The sequence below is a fragment of the Chiroxiphia lanceolata genome, chromosome 2 (assembly GCF_009829145.1).
Source record: "Chiroxiphia lanceolata isolate bChiLan1 chromosome 2, bChiLan1.pri, whole genome shotgun sequence".
Lineage (NCBI taxonomy): Eukaryota > Metazoa > Chordata > Aves > Passeriformes > Pipridae > Chiroxiphia > Chiroxiphia lanceolata.
The window spans coordinates 84,997,398-85,017,526 of NC_045638.1; the positions used below are offsets into that span (position 1 = coordinate 84,997,398).

Genomic DNA, 20,129 nt, shown 5'->3' on the forward strand with positions numbered 1-20,129 from the left:
TGCAGAGACCTGGAGCTTTCAGACAGGACAGATTCCTCAGCAAGGTATTTGAAGGCTAGTATTTATTTCTAAGGAGTGCAAGACTTCATACCTTATGGCTGTTTTAAGGCTGATACAAGCCTTTCACATCAAAATGTTCAACCTATTTCCATGGGTTGAACAGATTATTGTCATTCCTTTGTCTCTACTTCACCCTTTCTGACATTTTGCTGTGCTTCTTTTCATCCGCATTTCTCCCTGTTTTCTATCTGCAGCTGAGCTGTGCTTTAAGAAAACCATAAATCCTTTGCATCACTGTTTTCTTTTTTGCAGAGAGAATGGGTGGGACACCAGGAACGGAAGTTAGTGGACCAGATCTTAGTGATATAGAAGTTTCTTCTTCTTTAATAAAAGATCAAGTGCAGCATTTCTCTGTGATCTAAATAACTATGTGGTACACACTGCATATTCCTGCTGGGAGAAACATTTCTAGTGACCTTTTCTTAGGAAAAACTGCAAGACGGTATTTTACACTCTTCCTATCTGCCACCTTTAACAAAGTGCATGACTTCTCTGTTCCTGAAGTCCCAACATCCTTTGCCTTCTGTGGCTATTTGCCTCTATTCATACTTCTCTCATCACATTTTATTTTCTTTTCACTGGTGGACTTCTTGGGGAGAGATCTCCTGCCATTTGTCCCTTTCTTTTCACTGGATCTTTGAGAGACCTTAACCATAACTACAAGTGCAATTACTGTCACTTTGTGTGATGTACATCTTATGTTCATATTTCCCCACACACAAAGCTCTTTCCAAACTGCATTCCTTTCTCTCTGAGCTACAATTTAGCCTGTTTCAGATACAATCTTATCTGACCTTTCTTAAGGGCTATCTAGCTATTATCTCGCTTCTGGGTACCTAAGATGGAGAACTTGATATTTCATTCCCTCCCTTCTTTTTGGATCACTGTAAGCAGCATCAACCTCCATCCCAATGTGAGCAGGCACTCTCTGTCTCTCTAAAGGTTGTATGTCTCTAATGTATGGTCTTTCTTATGCTGAAATGTCCCACAGGTATAATTTCATCCAGGCTTTTAGAATTCTGTATCAGAATGTACCTGAAGCATTTTTGCTTTGTTTCAGGCTTTTCTGTGTGCTGCTATTCTTTCTGCACTTTTCTATAATGAATTGAACCTGTCTTTGCAGTCAGAGCAGTTCACAGGTGATTCTCACTGCATGACTTCTTTTATTTATTGTCAGATGTTGACTTCTGATTCAGAGCAGCCTGCAACGTGAGCCTCTTTCATTCCCTTGTAATATTTTCTTCTTTCTCTCATTTTCCTCACATTAGAAAGAACTTCGAGTACTACCAAAGCTGACACATTTATCAACCAACTTTTCAAAAAATGACTACTTGACCACGTTAAGCTATTGGTACGGAATCATAGAATCCTTTAGATTCTATGGTAAAAGACCATTGAGTCCAGCCATTAATATGACACTTCCAAGTCCACCACTAAACCTAAGTACCACATCTCTCAAAAATATTGCTTACCTTACAAGTACATATTTGTATTCTACTGTGTGTCTGGACCTGGAAGCTGGACTTCCTGTCCTTTATAGTATATTTGGGCCGGATTTTTCTCTCTTGGTACCACCCCCAAGAAAACTGCTCTGGGTCTCACGAATGGAGATGCCCCCTAGAGTGCTATGGTAATTCAAGGAGAGAAGGAAGTTCACAAAATATTTGGTGGACTCCATCTGCTTGTCACTGAGTCCTGGCCTTTGAGTCTTTCTTTAACCTTTTGTCCAGTATAGAAACAATGACTTAATTAGTTTCTCATTTTAGGGAAGGTGCTGTAAACCTTTAGCCTGTGACCTCCCAGAAGGGCTGTGTTGGTAGGAGTGTCTGTATGTGCTTCTCAGCCCTTCCTGCAAGGCTGAAACTAAAGATCCATGTTTGGCTGCAGTTCTGCAGTCTGGAAAAACTTCCCTTTGGTGCAGTAAAACTGAAAAGTAATTTTACACATTTCAGACACAGACTACGAAATTCAGCTTGTGAACTTTGCATGGCAGCTGTGTTGGAAAGCTGAAGTGCCTTTGCATTTGCAGTAAAATGTATATGGAGAGTAAGCTATTGGGGAAATAAGTTAATCTGTAACTTACCATTTACTGCATGTCAGATTTGTAGGATCAGTGGTGTATTCACAAAATATGTGAAAGAATGTACTAAGACTCAAATACAATGTCCCTGGCAATGGAATATTACTAGGAGCTGTCTGTATAAACTTCTCCTTACAGCCTCCAGATCCATGTTGTCCTCAATGGAGGTGGTCTAATGCTGCTACTGAGTGGTATTAGAAGGAAAACATCTCATACAATGTCATTATCTACTCTTATTTTGCCTTTGCTGGCTCACACAATTAATTCTGAGGGCAACTGTTGCCTATTAAGTAGTTAATGATGCAGTAATTTATGCTGGTTACATGCCTCCTGCAGCTGGTAATGCATCCCAATTACATGAAGTAAGGCAGAAATTTGGAGCATCTCTTGCTCAGTCTTTCTTGTTTTTACAAAGAACAACACACTCTCTTTTCTTCTCTGCTGTATAGATCCATAGTGTCTGCTCTCAGTATAGCCCCTCAGAGGAAGCATCCCTTGGCTGGCTGTTATGCTACAGCATGATTGTCCTGCTTAGCCACGTCTGTCCACAGCAGGCCTGGTGGCTGCCAAAGCTGGCACTGCGAGCTCCTCATTTGCACGGCAGCCCAGCTGGGTGTCATGCAGCTCCAAGGGAGTAGCTTGATTTTCTATGCACACATTTCAATGGAGCCATAGGCAATAAATCGGTGTCCTATGGCGAGGGTTTTTTCTTCATGTCACTCACAATAAGAATTCAGCCAAAGATCCTCTGTGTTTTACCTCTGAGATGAATGTCATCCTACACTAAAACGACTTGCACAGAGGATTACTTTAACATAACAAATATTTTTGAGCTGACTTATTGACTTGGCAGTGGATGTGCTGAGAGTACCGCGAGGCTTGAGCTGAGGATGAAGCTCATCATGCTAATCAGTACTACTCCTCTGCTGTCTTCTGCTTCTCTTTACTGGTTGTCTCTTTGGGATGGAGCCCATTTCTTTTATTGCTTTGTTTTGATCTTATTTCTTTTTTTACAGTGTGCTTTAGACCGTAAGGCTGTGATATGACAACGGCTATTGTAATATGACTGTTTTTGAGGGTTTGTTTGTAGTCCAGAACAAAACTTTAACATTTATTGAAATGAAATGCGCTGCCATTCTTTCAGTCAGTTTGCAACTCACAGTCATCTCCCAGTACCTGGAGCGCATTGAGCTTATGTGTCTGTGCTCCTGTTAAGCAATGCCTGCAAGTGTAGTTGTCAATACTGAGTGCTGCCAGGCTGTTTCTATAAAGGGCTGTGTCTCACCATGGTGGTTTTTTTGTTTGGTATGTTTTTTTTTTCATAAGAGAATTTATGTTAGTTAATTACTTAGACCAAGTAAAATGTTCAAAATACTACCTTTTCTCCTTATTTTTCAAAGGAGTTTTACTGAGAAATGAATAATACAGTAAACCTCAAATTAAGGTAATAACTATGAAGGAGATAAGTTAAAAGGTAAGAAAGCAAGCCTAGGACTCCCAGCCTATAAAGAATTATGTGTGCACTTGATATTGCATGTCAAATGAAGGAAAAAGCATGTCCAAAGCCTTTGTAAAATCAGGAGGCCTTCATTTCTGGTGTTTGTAAAATAATTAAGTCAGATGATGAAGGGTATGCAGGGGAATTTTCCATGAGAGAGACAAAATTAGCAAAAATCCAAAGAATCGGGATTAGAAATCTAGTGTGAAATGGCAGTAGAGGTTAAGGTCACCTGGATGCTCAGCACTCATGGACTACCACACTTCCTCAGTTACACCTTTGCAAAACCTTCCCTATAACATTCCCACTCCCACTGCTGTTCTGCTCAAGAAGCTTTAGATCAGAACCTATGTACCGTGTGTGTGTATAGTATCTGGCACAGGCAGACATCAGTCTTTGTTGGAGGCCATAGGTGACACCAGACTCCAGGATGGCTCTGAGCCTGTGAGAGGTGAGGGAGCTGAATCCAGAACCATCAAGACCCTGCATGATATTAACTGTGGCTTTCTTTGCCCTGTGGTGGGAGCACCCAGCTCTGATCTTGGTTGGCATTTAGGGGCTTTCCCACAAACTTAGTAGCACAGGACATGCTACAACGGCAAAGCATCAGGAGCAGAGCTCTGCTTTGTGAAAGGACAGGCTTCAAGCAACAGCTAGTACTGAAAGTCAGATAAGGGCTTCTGAGCCTCCTGCCATGTGTGACAGAATCAGATGTTGTACATCCCAGAGCTTGCTTGGAGATGGCACCTCAGTGTTTTGACCATATGGAAAGGTCCCATTCCTCCTCACCTGGAGGGTTTCTCTTTCTGCAGTTGTTTCTGGGCTAAAAAAGGGAGCAAAGGGCAAGCAGTGAAGCGGCAAAAGGGCGTATGTGTATTGCCTCTGGTGTGGGCACTTCTGGATGAACTCCTGGTTTGACCTGAAGACTTCCTTTTTTTTTTTTTTTCCTTTTTTTTTTTACCTAGCATTAGGGAATTCCTCACCAGCTTGTTCTTGCAGTAGCCAGGCCAACAATGACAAGAATGTGGAAATCAACAAAGCAATTATATTCACAGTGGTGGTTAACAGCATCCCTTCATCTGAAACAAATCAGTTACACTCCAGTGAAACCTGCTGTACCTAGTGCCTGTACATAATAGTACCCTTGTGCATTTTCAGAGTGTGCCAGACCACTTAAACAGTATTGATGCGAGGCAACAGGAGGGAAATTTTGTTTTATTAACCAGAGACGCAGAAACCTGGATATTCTCTTATTCAATCCTCTTCCACACAGAGAAATCTGCCATTATATTTATAAAGGTATTTCTCTAGGTGTTGCAAAGTGTCATAGGAATGAAGTCCAAGAGTATAACTTAGAATTAGCTGTGAACAAGAGCGATGAGCAGTTACCAAGGTAGGAAAAGTTTGCTAGCAAACTTAACATTAGCAGGAGTTACTGTGACCTTGGTCACCTCTGAAAATCTGCTGTATTTTCTGTATCACTGGTGTTTAATCTACAAACCCCATGAGTCTATGAATTGCTTCTAAGCATGCTGGTGAAGAGTGGTTGAGAGCACAAGTGCACATCTGCTAAACAGCAAACAATGTAAGGACATTTCTAAAACAACATTTGTATCTTGCTGGAAGATTTTCAGTGAGCTACAACACAAACAAGGCTACAAAAATGCAGTGTTTTATGATAGATAGGAGCTTATAGAAGTCAGTCAGGATGTGCAAGAGGCAATTTGGAAGGTCTGCCCTAAAGTATGGTCCCATTAGCGTGAGCCCTGACATACTTTAATTTGATCCTTGGTGTTCCCTGACCTAAAGAATGAACTCCTGCTCTTGGAGGTGAAAGACATTCGTGGTCCCAGGCTGTGCACCATAGAAACCCCTTGTTTATAGGTCTTTAGTTGTCTATTTGTTGAAATGAGGGGGAAGACACTTCTATGTTTTCAGTGACTTAGTGACTGTTAGCAGGTTTGGGAAGATTCTGCAATGGGGTTTGGCAGTGTTTAGCCAGCAGCCATACAGTTAATGCAGCTAATGCCTGCTCTTGCTGAATTTGTTGTTTGAATTGCTCTTTGGTCTGCACAATTATCTTGAAAGTGAAAACAAGCTGGTTCAGAGTGAATTGAACAACAGGGTCCTAAATGGGAGGGCAGTGTGAACTAGAATAGCAAATTTTCATGGATTAATGGCCAAATTGTTGTCTCATTAAAGTCCAGTGGCAGAATTCCCATAGGCTACAATAGGGAAAGGATTTAACCTTAAGAAAAGATTCTATTTGAGGCATTTGAGTGTCTCCCAAAAGCCAATTATTAAATCAGAGGCACCGTAATAACTGAGCTCAAATTTATTTCGGGACCAGGAAACACAGTTGGGAGGTCAGTACATGTTCATCATGTCATTTCTATGGTGACTTCATTGCAGAACTCAGCACTGGCCCGTGTAAGGGGCTGACAATAAGGCTAAGCTGAGAAAGAGCCTGAAAGAATTGCATTGTAATTGATGAAAAGAAGCTGTTTCCATCAACCACCTTGTCAAGCAACTTGGCAAAGCAGAAGCAAAAAAAAGGTCTCTTCTGGTGACTGACTTCCACCCTGTTTCTCTTCTTTCAGTGCCATCAATAGGCACCACCTGGCTCTGCTCCAGGCTCCAAAGAAAGCTCCAAGTAATCAAATGTTTGCTGACAAAACCACACTAACACAATGTGTCTGTCTCCTCGGTACAGTTTAATGTCTGCACATCATTATTTCCTCTTCCTCTAAGCAAACAAACAAACAAAAAAAAATCAGAAAAGATACAATTCTATGGCTCCATGTGAAAAATGTGTTGTGTATTTACTTTTATCTTTTCTTTTTCTTTGTTCACGGTTAAATAGAAGAAATCAACTGGTAGAGGCTCTTTTTGAGATAAAATGCTATTTTATCTTAAGTCCTTTTGCTAGGACACTAACCCCCCAGTGATTCTGGACTCTCTCATTAGCAAAACAATAAATGCCACACACGTGCACATCCTTTTAATATGCTGGGATGCTCTGAGTCTTGGAAATTGCAGAGGAGGCCTCAAAATTAGAAGACGAGGACCTTGGTTGTCCAACAAAATGTACATTTAGAAAAACTCATGTAGCCCCCGCAATAAAGTGAACCCTGGTAGTGGAAGCAACTCACCTGTTACAACTGTGGTGCAGAAACAGCATCCAGCTGGAGTAAATGATCTGGAGGGAAGTACTGGCTCACTGGAGTGGGATGGCCTGACATTTAACCAGCAGGAAACCTTGTTTTGTATTTTGTCTTTATTTTCCTTGATGTTCTTTCTCCTTGGCTGACAATGCTTCTGCACATATTTGTCTGTAAGCAAGTTCTTGTTATCAGAAGCCAGCCCCAAGACATTGTTTTTGGTTGAGCAGCCAGGTAGCTTGTCTAGATCCATTCATACATGTTCTCCTTTTTTTTCCTTTTCCAGGTGCTTTTATTCTGACTTTATATTGGGGCTATTTGGCTAGAAATTAGAGCTCTTTTTTAGAGACATTTTTAATGGCCCTTTTTATTTTGCTTTTTTTGTGTGCGTGTGTGCCTATACTCACCCCCTCTTAGGATAATGTTATAAGAAAAGTAAATTCATAAAATAAATAAAATATAGTCAATAAAGAATCTGTTGTTTCTTATTAGAGACTTATTTTATTAATATATCTTTGATAGTCCAAGTAGATGCATTTATGCATCTACAAGTACCTAAATACTCCTGGAAAGTATTACTCTGTTTTCATGGGGGGTTTTTTTGTAAAAAAATGGAGAAGGAAAAAAACCAGTTCTCCTTTTTCAAATATGAGTTGGTTTTCCAACTTTGTGGCTAACCCAAATGGAAAGAAAATATTGTACCTTCTAGCTAAATTCAAGTCCAAAGACACTAAGTTGAGGCATATCAGAGTAGCAGAAATTAAAGGATTTATATTTTAAAGAGTACACTTCATTGGCATTTGTTACATCCAGTATCTGATACTGGACTTTGCTGATTCTATGTAAATTAAAAAAGCATGAATTTTCCTTCCAAGAAATGTAGCCTAATAATATAACATTTCTTTTGCTACAGAAACTGTATTTCTTTTAAAAACCTGAAATCTATAATATCATAGAATCATGGAATCTCTGAAGTTGGAAGGGGCCATAAGGATCATTGAGTCCTACTCACTGCTCCTCACAGTATGTCGCAGATTTAATATGTGTAACCTTGGTATGTCTTGCCATTGCTTCAGCTTTCACTTAAAGGGGGTTTTATTTTTTAATAATAATGGAATAATTGTCATTGTTTACATTTATGTTTTTGTCTAGCAAATGAGTTCCAAAGACTTACCATGTCTGATCTCCTCTGGATTCAACATGAGTTTTGCTGTGTAATTCGCTGGAGCCAGGGTTTTACTACTGGTGTCCAATTTGTCTTAAGCTGGAAAGAAGAGCTATACTGAGTGCTAAGCCAAACTCTCTGACTAAGGAACAAAGGAAGCTTAGTCCACTTTGCTTTCCATTTCAGTACCTACAGGGTATGATTTTGCCAGGCCTAAAGCTGACTTTGTAATTTCCAGCCTAGCCTGCTGCTGAGTGAAGGCCTACGTTAGGCTCAGAACTAATCAAGCCTAGGACAGAAGAGATGGCTTTCAGACAAACTTCTGAAATTGTCTTTGAAGTTTTCATTTTTAAAAGTTATTCGAGCAGAAGGATTAACTTGATGCTTTTGTTTTTAGATCCTCCTAGTTGCTCATCTTTAGACTTCATATCAGTCATCACATATCCTGGGGCTCAGACACAAAGAAGCTGGCTGCCTTCCTTTGGGGAGTCCAGACTCCATCTGTGGTTTGGCTCTCCATTCTGCTTTATGTTTTTGAAGGGTTGAGTTGACAGGGCTTTAGGAATAAAAGGTGGTTTAGAATTGTGAGGGATACAGTTGCTGAAGGGAAGGGCTTTTGGATGTTTCCATAAGGTCACACCCAGGATCTAGTTGACATTCCCTGAAAGCCTCTTCCAGAGCTAGATGTCCTTGACAGCATGTATGCAGCTTGCAGACAATTTACACAGGGTATATGTGTGGTATGTGGCATGTGCCCTGTCTCAGCAGACAAGATGCTGAGGTGATTCAGAGATCAAGCTCTAAGTTAGAACTCAATCTGTGTAACCAAGGGATCAGTCCATTGAATCGTAGTATGGATTGGGTTGGAAGGGACTTCAAAGATTGATTTCTTTAAAAAGCAAGACTCAAGGTGGAAACCAGTGTATACACTTGAAGAGAAGGCTGGTGGACTCACAACAGCCACTGTCCCAGAGGGAGCAGGTAGCCACTCTGTGCCAGCTGGAGTTTTTTTGTGATCTTCAAATCAGTATGCACCAAGTTGCCTAACACAGCCTAGGACAACAAATGTGTAGGAACTGACTGAAGGATCCTCTATATTTATCACTGACATAATTTGTGCACAGAATGCTTTCATGAAAGTACTAATAACAAGCTACTAAAAACTGTGAAAATTATCAACTTTTAGTGCAGGTTTTCTTTACTGTGTGCTGAAGTAGCTGTTCGGTTCATCCTGCAGGTTTGGCACTAATGGGATTCATTTCCTTAGCTTCTGGCACGCACACATCTAATATCAGCTAGAAAAAACAAAAACCCTGCTTCAGGAAGTCATCAGAGGAAATACGATGACAGTGTGTCACTACTGCAGCCCAAACACAATGATCACTGACGTTCTTGAAAAGCTCTGGGTGATACATCCTGGAAATAGCAACTGCCATGAGATAATCTGCCATTTGTTATCACCTCTGTGATAACGGAACTGCTTTGCGTTTTCTGTTAAACAAAATCAGAAGAGAGAGAGAATGAGCAAGCTGCATCTGTGTTGTGATAATGCAGTAGAAACTGCTTTAGGAATGGATATGCAATTGAACCTGGAAATGCCATTGCCCAAGTGACTCTCTAGGAGCTCCCTTTGGGCCCTGGAGGAGCCGAGTCAGCTCCTGGGGCAGTGCATGACCCTGCTGTGGTGGCTGAAGTATCCCATTGGCTTCCTCCTGACCATTGCATAGTATTAGAGAGCTGCACCAAAAAATCCCTCTCTGTTGACCCACACAGGTATCAGGACTGAGATTCCATCTTTAGTGCTCATGGACTTTTGTTTATTGAAGAGGCTGCTGATGCAGTTGTATGCACATTCTTAAATAACTGCTCAGTAACTCCCTAGGGTACCTTCAGCTTCAGGGTTGACTTCTCTCTGAGACCATCATCATCAGTACAGGTTCAGTCAGTCAAAACTGCCAACCTCTTCTCCTAGGTTTGGAAGGGATGCTGCCATGTGGCGGCAAGGCAGAGACACTACCAGAAAGTATGTGATGTTTGTTAATGACAGACCTAGTAGAGTCAGCACTTCTGTGTACTGATGGGACAGAAGACAAAGGTTTTTTGAACATACACAAGATATGCCTTTTGGACACATACTCTGAAAAATGTGCTTGTACTGTGAGGGATAATAAAGCAGAATGTGACTTTTTTGTTCAATACTAAACATAATGGTAACCTACAACTTCAGGATTTTATAGATAGTGTGATAACTTCTTTTTTCTGAGTTTTAGCCCTGGAAGGAAGGTACTGTATGTGACAGAACTCCATATAGCCATTGACAACTGAAAAAATCATACTGATGTTAAATTATAGCCTTGTTTTCCCCAGAATAGAGACTCATGGATTGTATTGGAAGGGACCTTAAAGATCATCTAATTCAAACGCCCTGCCATGGGCTAGGATGACACTCATTAGATGATGTTGCTCAAAACCTCATCCAACATGCCTCCAATGCTCCCCACACTGTGACATCCCTTTTCAGCCCTTGAATATTTCCAAGGTGGGGGCATCCACAGCTTCTCTGGGCAACTTCTTACAGTGTTTCACCACCCTCACAGTAAAGAATTTCATCCTAGTGTCTAATCTAACCCTACCCTCTTTCAGTTTGAAGCAATTCCCCCTTGTAAAAAATATGAATATTAAAAAATATTAATATTATTTAAAAAAAAAGTTTTCCTTTTGTCCAATCTAAATCTATGCTCTTTCAGTGTAAAACCATTACTCCTAGTCCTATCACAACAGGCCCTACTAAAAAGTCTGTCCCCATCTTTCCTATAGGTACCCTTTCTATTTTTAAATGTCAGTAGAAGGCATCCATCAAAGTTTCCAGCTCTAAATATCCAGACCTTCATTTATTTCAAACACTGAGAAGTTAAAAATCACTTTACATTTGCCTTGCTCTCATGTTGCTTCATGACTGTGATGCCAGGCAGAGGAGAATCAAAACCTTGGACTCAAACCTGAGTTTGAGGGGTCTATTCCCAAAGATATGCCCTGCATACAGGTCTGTTACAGCAGGTCATAAGTGAAAATCACATCAGCCTTCCCAGTATTTGCAGACTCTGGCTCTGCCTCCAATGCTCCCCACACTGTGACATCCCTTTTTAGCAAGGCAGGTATTATTAAGTTGAAACCCAACTTTGAACAGCAGGTTTCAAGGTTTGGTACATCAGTTGGTGTCTCCTGAAAAACAGAGATGCACGAGTGAAATCAATGCTTTAGCCATTGCCTTTGCTTCATCATCCATATATCAAATTATTTTGGGATAACACTTGTGTATTCAAAGAGCCTGGACTCTGTTTGTTACCCTTACTGCAGTCACACTTCATCTTTGTGTCATTTAGCCAAATTGTTTCAGTTACAGAAGAACAGACGTTCTGCTGGAGGAAGGCAGCTGCTGCGTTGGCCTCAGATAATACTCATCCAAGCTAGGAGAGGCTGAAGTAATTGTGCCGAGGTGAACAGGCAGCAGGCATGCCAAGAATAATATTATTTGCGTTTTAAGCTATAGCATCTAGTGGAATCAAGAACTGAACCGGTTTATTTCGAAACTCATGTGAAAGTTTGCCAAAGGGGTGATTTAGAGCTTCCTAGCAGTAATGAACAGTTCAGCTGTCTTGACTAATGTGGTCACGCATGTTACAAACTGACATAAATATTTCATAACATCTTACTGCAATTGCTGTTTCACAGAAACGTTTGTCAAACAGCTCAAGAAATCAAAAGGGTTTTAATATTTAAATTTCATCTCAGAGTAATGGTACTTTTTTTTCATTCTGAACTTGGATAACTTTTTCATACTGTCCTTGATTTAAAACAGTTGGAAGAGGAGGATGGGAGTTTCATTTTTAACTTTTTTTGGAAAAATCTCAGGAGCTTTATTAGTTATTTGATTTATAGTTTAGTGTAAATATCTTTCTAGTACAGCATGTGCTTTTGAAACTCGAAGCAGTTAAACTCAATCTCAAGAAAGTGATAAAAATTAAAGCACTTGTATGAAACTAGTGGTATTTGGTCGCCTGGAGTATTTGGACATAGCCTACTCACACCGTATGGAAACAATAGAACTGAAATTTTGAGGAGCAAAGAAAGTGGAAAATAAAAGGACTATATCATTGGAAGAGTATTTAGAGGTCCTGGAGGGGAGGTTTGATAGAAAGGATGTATCATTTTGTATTTGTGTTGTTGTACAAATTGCAGTCCAGATGCTCCGGTATTGGGGCCAAGCGTGCCGAGTGCTGTGCATTCAACTGCGTACAATTCAGCAACAGCTCAAATCGGGTTGACAGCAGTCAAAGATAGCAGGGTGAGCGCACGCAAAGGTGATGAGAGCTGGAGACACGAAAGGTCAGACTGCACGTATGGGAGCACTTCATACATCATCTTTTTATCCTCTCTGCGTTCAAAAGGAAGAAAAAGTTTGAAGTAAAGTATTCAGACAATGGGACAGGTCAGAAGGTAGTCATCGTAGGCTAGCTATTCTCCTGGTGGTGCCAAAAGTAGTTTGGACAGTTAGATGACCGATCCACATGTGCTTAGGAAGAACATGTGCTTGGCAAAACGACAGCCCTAAGGTCAGCATGGAGATCATCTTAGGGCTGGCTGGAGGCTGGATTGGAAAAGGACATGTGTTGATGCTAAGTATGTATATATATATATGTATATGTGTGTGTGTGTGTGTGTACACATGGAGATATGCGTCTGTGTGTGTGTGTCTGTGTGTGTGTGTGTGTGTGTATACAGCCTTAGCTACCTGTCAGTGTTAAAAAGGGGTTTTGTGAAATGCAGCTGTAGAAATGCTGGAGTAAAGAGGGGGAAGCAAGTTGCTTAATGCTTTGCGTGACAAAACCTGTGGAATGCTGAGAATTGGGAAGAAAAATTTCATCGTGGTGCAAAGCACAGCTAAACTCTAAGGTGAGCTGCCAAATGAGGACAGCACAAAGATCTCCTGTTGCCTTCCAAAGGGAAGCTGGACACTTAAAGAGTGCTGTATGCTTCTCAGCTGGTGTGCTACAGTGCCAGTGGGCACTGCAGTGCAGTTTCTCTGTTGAGCCCCAGCATTAGCTGTCTAGATTGAAGTTCATTAAAGACCTCACTGTGCAGATGAACTGCAGAAGCAGCAAGGGAAAAAACAAAAGCTGTGCAAATTACTCAAAAGGGAAATGGAAGCTCACACAGATTTCCTGCGAGATGCTCTGTGTTTACCTGCATGTTTAATTGCCTTCCAATAGTGGTTGTATCATTGGAGGAGAGTTTAGTGGGGCTTTTTCTAGCAGATTTGTTTTACTAAGATGACAAATTTCTTGTTTAGAGCCTTGTTTATTTCTCGTGTTCCTAATTTTTTAAAGAAAACATTGCCTTTCTCTAGAATTCTTTATCTGAGAGAGTATCTGAATATTTTGTAAACATCTCAAATGCTCTGAAGTAGGCATATGTTAGATCAAAATTGTGGTTCAGGAGCCAAGCCTACTTGTCCTGGATTTGATGAGGATGTGCAAAGAACATCTGGTACTGCTCAAGAAGCTGCTGATAATGATTCCTTTCTACAGAGCTTTGGTAGAGGCAGCATACAAGGACATATGAATGGTACTGGAGAAAACATCTCTGGTAAAGTCAGTAACAAAATTATTCTTGGTTTCATTCAGATTAAGCTTCCATCCAAGCAATTTTCTTGTGAAACAGCTAGTTCTGTGATTGAGCTAGTACTTTACAGTCACGTTTAACCAAATACAACCATCAGCAATAACCCATGAACTGCAATCCAGCTCTGGCCTACATTTGGAGCAACCCCATTTTCTGGGGTGGCAATAGCAAATGAGGTACAAATTTCAGAGAGGCTCCCATCCTCCAAACTCACAGCATGGTGCAGTTTGCGTGCAAGCAGTAAGTGCACAAGCCTCATTTTATGTAATTTGCTGGAACCTCAAAAGGAAATTAGTGCTCTCTATAGCACCAAACCCAAATTATATGCAACCACAATTCACATGATCAGCTGCATGTACAATGGGAGAAGTTTCCAGACATTGTAAAACTGGCTTTTAAAACTGTATTCTCTTAATGTTTTGGATCACATTTAAACCTTAAAATTGCCTTGATCTTTCTTCTCAGACATACTTTCTTGTTCAAATTGATGATGGAGGCTGGTTTTCGTAGGCTTAGGAATGCAAGCATTGTAATTTATGCTTCCTGTCTAGTGGCAACATCATACTGGGAAGAAATGTGTGTCTGTAGCACCACAGAAATTGCCATACTCTGGCAGAAGTACTGGGGTTTGTGCTTGGCAAACCTCCTGCAGAAATTGGTTTTACCCTGCCCCCTTTCCTCACAAGGTGAAAGAATAGCATCCCCCACAATTGAGATGTAGCCATGTGGACTGAGCTTCTCATGTCTATCCTGGACTAGCTCATTTCACTCACTAATTGGCATGAAAAGGTGTGACAGTCATAGCTGTAAAACTGATGTGGAATTACTTACGGAGACTGGGAATAATGTAGAGGAGACAGCAGGGAGTCTTCATTTTCTTTGGATTCAGGAAAGCCAGTCCACCAGAATCTGTGTGCTAGATTCACATAGGGTATTTTTGATAGGGGGCTGAGAATTTGGGGTTTGCCTCAGGATTCTGCCCATGCTCTTGGCTGTAGCCTGAAACCTATGTCCTCATTCCTGCGTGCTCCATCAGGCCTCCCTTGTCTACCAGATACTTTGCTGTACATGAGGAGGAAACCAGAAAGTGCTTCATGATTTAGGTTCATCCAGGCAGGAGTAGTCTTTTGCTCTGTTGTTTGCATGTACACATGCACTGTATGTCCCACCCCATTTGGGATTCTGTGTTGCTCTATTGCTCCTAATTTCTCAGGATTTCTCTGGGTTTTCTTCCCATGACACACCTAATTTTCCTGTAGTATGGCAGTCCTGTTCTCTATGCACTGATTTTACTCTTCTCCTTTACCAAAAGACATGAAGCTTGTATTTAGACACTTTATGCATGTAAAGACATTTGTGAATCTAGTCAAAATCAAAAGAAATGTAAGGCTCACCTGTTTCTCCGTAGAGCCAAAGAAATATTCCCGTTATCTTGGCTAGAAGTCTATGAGAATCTTAATATTGTTTTTGTGGGAAGAAGCAAGGTGTTGAATTTTGTCCAGAATACAAGTTTCTTTAAAAATACACAGCTGTATCTTTTCACCTCTAACTTGGCATTAACTGTCTGTTTTCACCTTTCCTATCAATAGAGCAATGGTGCTATTTTTAACCCTCTGCAAAGTTCAGAGATCATTCACAAAGCCAGTCTGCCAAAACAACTGTTCTTTGGGGAAGTTTGTCTCAGTTTATCTTTAAAAATCTGTTTTTCTCAATGCGACAGAATCTTGTTTGCAAACAAAACACATACAGTCTTGAGCTTATAGATTTATTTTTTCATATGGAGGACAGAACGCTGCCCTGGAGACTGACAAACTGTGGGAAATCGTAATGAGTTCTCTAGTAAAATTGATATAGAGCTGTACCCCTGCAGTCTGAAATCACAGTGCGGGGCTTGAGGAGTTCAGCACTGCAGTTCTTCCTATGGATTAATGAATAACTCCCTGGGGACATTTGTCTTATGAGTTTTGTTTATTGAAGTAAACCTCCTGTAGCATGTGGGAACAGTGTGGCTTTGCTGCTGCTTGCCTGGGACCGTGTCACATCTTACCTGTCACAGGCCCATCAGGAATGTCCTCATCATGAAAGCATTTACTCCTTTGAGGTAAACTGTGCAGGATCGGGTCCCTCTGGCACAGGAGCTTTGTCATATTACAGTTCTACTCAGTCTGATGTTGGTGTAAGTCAGAAGTCACTAAGAAGAATAACGGAAATATGTCCCTGTAATCCAGTGAAATGAAGTTACTTGCACAAAACAAAAGAGTTACTGGTAAAACCTCATTAATAGTAGGGACAACTTATGTTGTAATTGAACTAGTAGACCTCACTAAAGATGGTTCCCCAGGAACTAAAACAAACATGAAATTGAGTTGCTTAATTATCTTTGTCTTGGAGGTTTTCCTACTGTTCCCAGACTCTGTAGGAGAGGAAGGAAGAATGATATGAAAGGATTACAAATCTACTATTATATCATTTTGTAACAAAGGGGATGGCCAAGAGTGTGAGATTTTTCAGCTAGTGCCTGTGAACTCAGAAAGAGGAATAGACACTGTGAGAAGAGTTTGTAAATCACAGTTAAAAAAAGGTTTGCCCAGCAATAACTGCTGAGAAGGTACAGTGGGAATTCTTCTTTCCAGGTTTCAGAGATGTCTTCCCCATGCCCCAAAGCATCACGGGTTTGTGTTTCTTCCAAGCTTAGGAGCACAAACACGTATGAATTAAAGTTAATATAAAGCTACAAGACATTTACAATGAGAAAATAAAGGATTGCCTCTCTGATGTCCCTCCTTCCCACTTTTGATTCAAATAATATTTTCAATACAGCTTTTCCAGGGCAGGATGAAGTGCAGGACAGGGCCTGTGTCAGTCCGTCCACACTAGCAAGAGAAGCTTGAGTAGCTGAGAAGGAGCACTTTGAAGAGGGTTATCAAGTCAGCTGGGGCCAAGGAGGCCACAGTAGGATCTGATCTTTGTAGAAAAATTTTTCTCAATGTAGAAAATGGATGTTTTCTGCCATTGTTCTCTGCTCCCCAGTTCCTGCGGGCAGTCTCAGTGGGGATTACTTTAGCTTCTGCTGCTGACCCCTTATGCTTGCAGATAGTCAAAGTACATCCCAACCATAAAATTGGACAGATGAAAATATCTATGGAAAACACATTAAAGGAAAAACCTGTATGGAATAAGGTTATTAAGTTCCCCGACTATTAGGTCTTCCTAGACAGGCTGTTAACATATTAGCAATAAAGGAGAAGTGGATTAATTTGCAGCACCTGCAGTGGTGATCCCTGTGTGTCTGTATTTCCCCTGCATGCCCTTCCAGTACTCTTCTCTTACCAAACTAGGAAGTTCCCAGTTCCAGGGACTGTTTCCAAAGGGTTGGAAGTGTTTGCTTGTTTACTCAGCTCAGAGATTGCCAGACCAGCTTTCAGTGGACAAAGAATGTGGTCCCAAAGGTTGGCTAAGAACTGCAGCTGGAGTCCCAGCATCAGAGAGGGCAATGGCCTGGAACTGTACAAACTGCATAACCTTCTTGTTCTGGCCATCCAAGAAGTCCCACACCCCTCCCTGTGCTGTGGCTGCTTGTTGTTCTCTAGAGTACAGGGATATGTATAGATGCAGTAAGCCAAGGCGTTGCTCCAAAAAGATGCTGAGGAGATGGAGATTGTCTGAGCCACAGTAGATTCTGGGTGTTCTGCACTAACTAAGGCAAATTAAGCACCCATTACCTTAAAAACAGTTTTCTGATACTGTAGGAACTGTCATTTGTGTCTTTGTTCCCACCTGATATAGAATGATCTGTAACAACTAAATTATAAACCCAAGACATACTAGCATCCCTCCTGCTTGTATTCAGCTCTGAGTGAAACACCCCCTTCTCACTGCTGGAGAGTGATGATAAAACTAATTGTTATCTGTGAATTGACTTTACCCTTCAGTTTCCAAAATAAGTGAATTATGGGCTTGAGCTGCAAAGAGAGACCTGCTACATAACAGGCTACATGACAGGCTTGATGCTGTCAGTGATAAGAAAATAGAAGCATTTGAGGTTCTTTGCAGTAAGCCTTTTTCAGAACAAAACTTAGCCCCTACCTAGCGTGAAGCCTTGTGGGCAGCTGATATTTGTGCCTTTGTTTTTGGGTAGTGACATAGCATCTGCCCTCTCCATGCCAACTCATTTCAGACACATTTAAAATTGAATTGGAGCATCTGACTTTAGCTATGCAGGACTGTGGCTCATCATCTAGTCATTAAACCTTTCAAGACCAGAAAAAGAGTGGTACAATATGGCTTTCAGGCAGTCTTAAGAAAAAAATTCCAAGCCTAAAGGCTTTAATCTTAAACATAGCAATACCTCAATGAAGTCCAGCTTTTGATCTGGAGCAGAATGTGTTTCCAAATTCATTTCATGCTGTGCTGTTTCACAGGATATAACCACTTCACCCAGGGGTCCTACTCCTAGGCCTTCACAGGAACTTCAGAAATCAGCCTTAATGTTAGAGCTGGCAATTTCTATTCAGCTCCTAACCCTGCCACAGAACCACTGTATAATGCACCAGCTCTGAAAAGTGCTTTGAAGATTTAACTGGTTGTGAAGGCAGCAACTTCCTCATAACATGTTTGCAATTGTTCCAGTATGAAGATGTTTATCACTGGTATAGATCATTCAGATGCAATAACTGCAGAACTGCTGTGAGTTAAAGATGTGTTACTATTGCTGTGCTTACCCTTGTTAACAGAACAACTGTGGTTGTGTTTAAGCAGTTTAAGCTGCTATCACAATCCAAAAACATGCATTCGTGCACATAGATCTCCAAAATGCTTAAAATTCAAGTTCAGGGACTTGCATTTGCTGTGTCTTGAAACAGTGAGTTGGCACTGGAGATTGTAGTCCTGGCACTATGCAGATCTAAAAACTACAAATTAAGCACTGAGCAGAGTTGTGCCCAAGGTGTGCACAAAATATTCCATTTTGATCGTCTTCAGTCTTACACATCATTACATTAATTGCCAATACAACATCAAGAGGTTTCCCAGCACACTGGGAATAGGCTGAACACTTTCCAGACTGGTGATCTCCCCTCCAAAAAGAGGGTGAATGGGTAAATCCCCAGGGGAACTGAAGGGCAAGTGCCCGACTACAAGTGCTTAACCTTCATGGAAGCTGTAATTCATAGCATGATCGAATGGTTTGTGTTGGAAAGGGGACCTTAAAGATCATCGTGTTCCAACACCCCTGCCATGGGCAGGGACATCTTCTACTAGAACAAGTGGCTTAGAGCCCCATCCAACCAGGATCTGACCTTAAACACTTCCAGGGATGGGGCAGCCACCACTTCTGCGGGCAACCCGTGCCAGTGTCTCACCACCCTCTGAGTAAAGAATTTCTTCCTAATACCTACCCTCTTTCAGTTTGAAGCCATCACCCCTTGTCCTGTCCATTGGACGTGCCCTTGTCAAAAGTCCCTCTCCAGCTTTCTTGTAGCCCCTTTAGGTACTGGAAGGCTACCATAAGGTCTTCCAGGAAATTCCATTACAGCTTTCTCACTGCCCCTTGGTAAAGGGAAGATGGATGCTCCTGATCTTGTGGGATGATTGGAAATGTCATTCAGGCAGAGCCCAACCCACCAGAAAACCAATGAGTGGATTACTATAGTGGCCATGCAGACTGCTGTTTCTGTAAGGCATCATGGTATTACTTTCAATAAAAATGAGCTGCAATGCAGAAAGTTTTTCTCAGATTGGTTGTGTGATCATCTGACAAAATATTGAAACTTTTCACTCTTTTACTGAGTGGAAAATCACTGAAAGGCTTTTTTTTCCTATTGAAAAAATACCACAAGAAGATTTTCAGTGGTTGGATGCAGCAGTGACTAGGAGACAGTGTTTCTGCCTTTTCTGTCTCTTTCAGAAGAGTAACCGCCACTGGTTTACTGTGTTTGCTGAGCTTCATTTCTGTTTTAGGGGATGAACAGGAGTCAGGTCTGAGACCCTGATCAGCCAGCCTGTGATGTGACTCTCTCTAGACAAGCAAGTGGAGTATTTATGCCAAATATTTCTGTCTACCTTTATCTGTCCTCCATATTCAAAGGTCACAGGAAATAAATGGCTTGAAATTATATCCTTTTTTCACCCCATTCATTACAGATAAAATTTGACATTCACAGTAGCTGTATTTTCCCTGACACGATACAATATTGGCAATGTAAAGCCAAATAGCAATGCAGAGCTGATGTCCAATGTTGATCTTAGTCTAGTATCAGAAGTCTCCAACCTGGAGAATGCAAATGATTACAAGTTTTTTGATGAGAATGTGTTGCCTTTATTTTTAATTCAGACATGGTGATTCACAAAAATTCAAACTTTCTCTTGTGGGAACGTACCAGTTCTGCTATGAAATTCATTTGGGGGAAGGTTTCTTGTGTTCAGGAAGGAAATTTGGGTCAGAAATGTCAAGCACTTCAGTAGAACCAGCCATGTCCTGGGTAC

At 41.1% G+C, this 20,129-nt stretch overlaps 1 protein-coding gene across 4 annotated transcripts in view; it reads left to right on the forward strand.

The window, feature by feature from the left end:
* Window positions 1–20,129, forward strand: part of ME3 (malic enzyme 3) — a 118,325-nt gene that overhangs the window by 41,444 nt on the left and 56,752 nt on the right. Inside the window, exon 1 of one of the 4 annotated variants that reach the window (XM_032679960.1) lies at window positions 7,716–7,822. The exons of the other annotated variants lie outside the window; for them this stretch is intronic. Within the exon in view, the coding sequence (XP_032535851.1) occupies window positions 7,760–7,822 (63 nt within the window). The 5' untranslated portion in view covers window positions 7,716–7,759. Of the gene's footprint in view, window positions 1–7,715; window positions 7,823–20,129 lie in introns of those variants that run through there. 4 annotated transcript variants of the gene reach the window in all.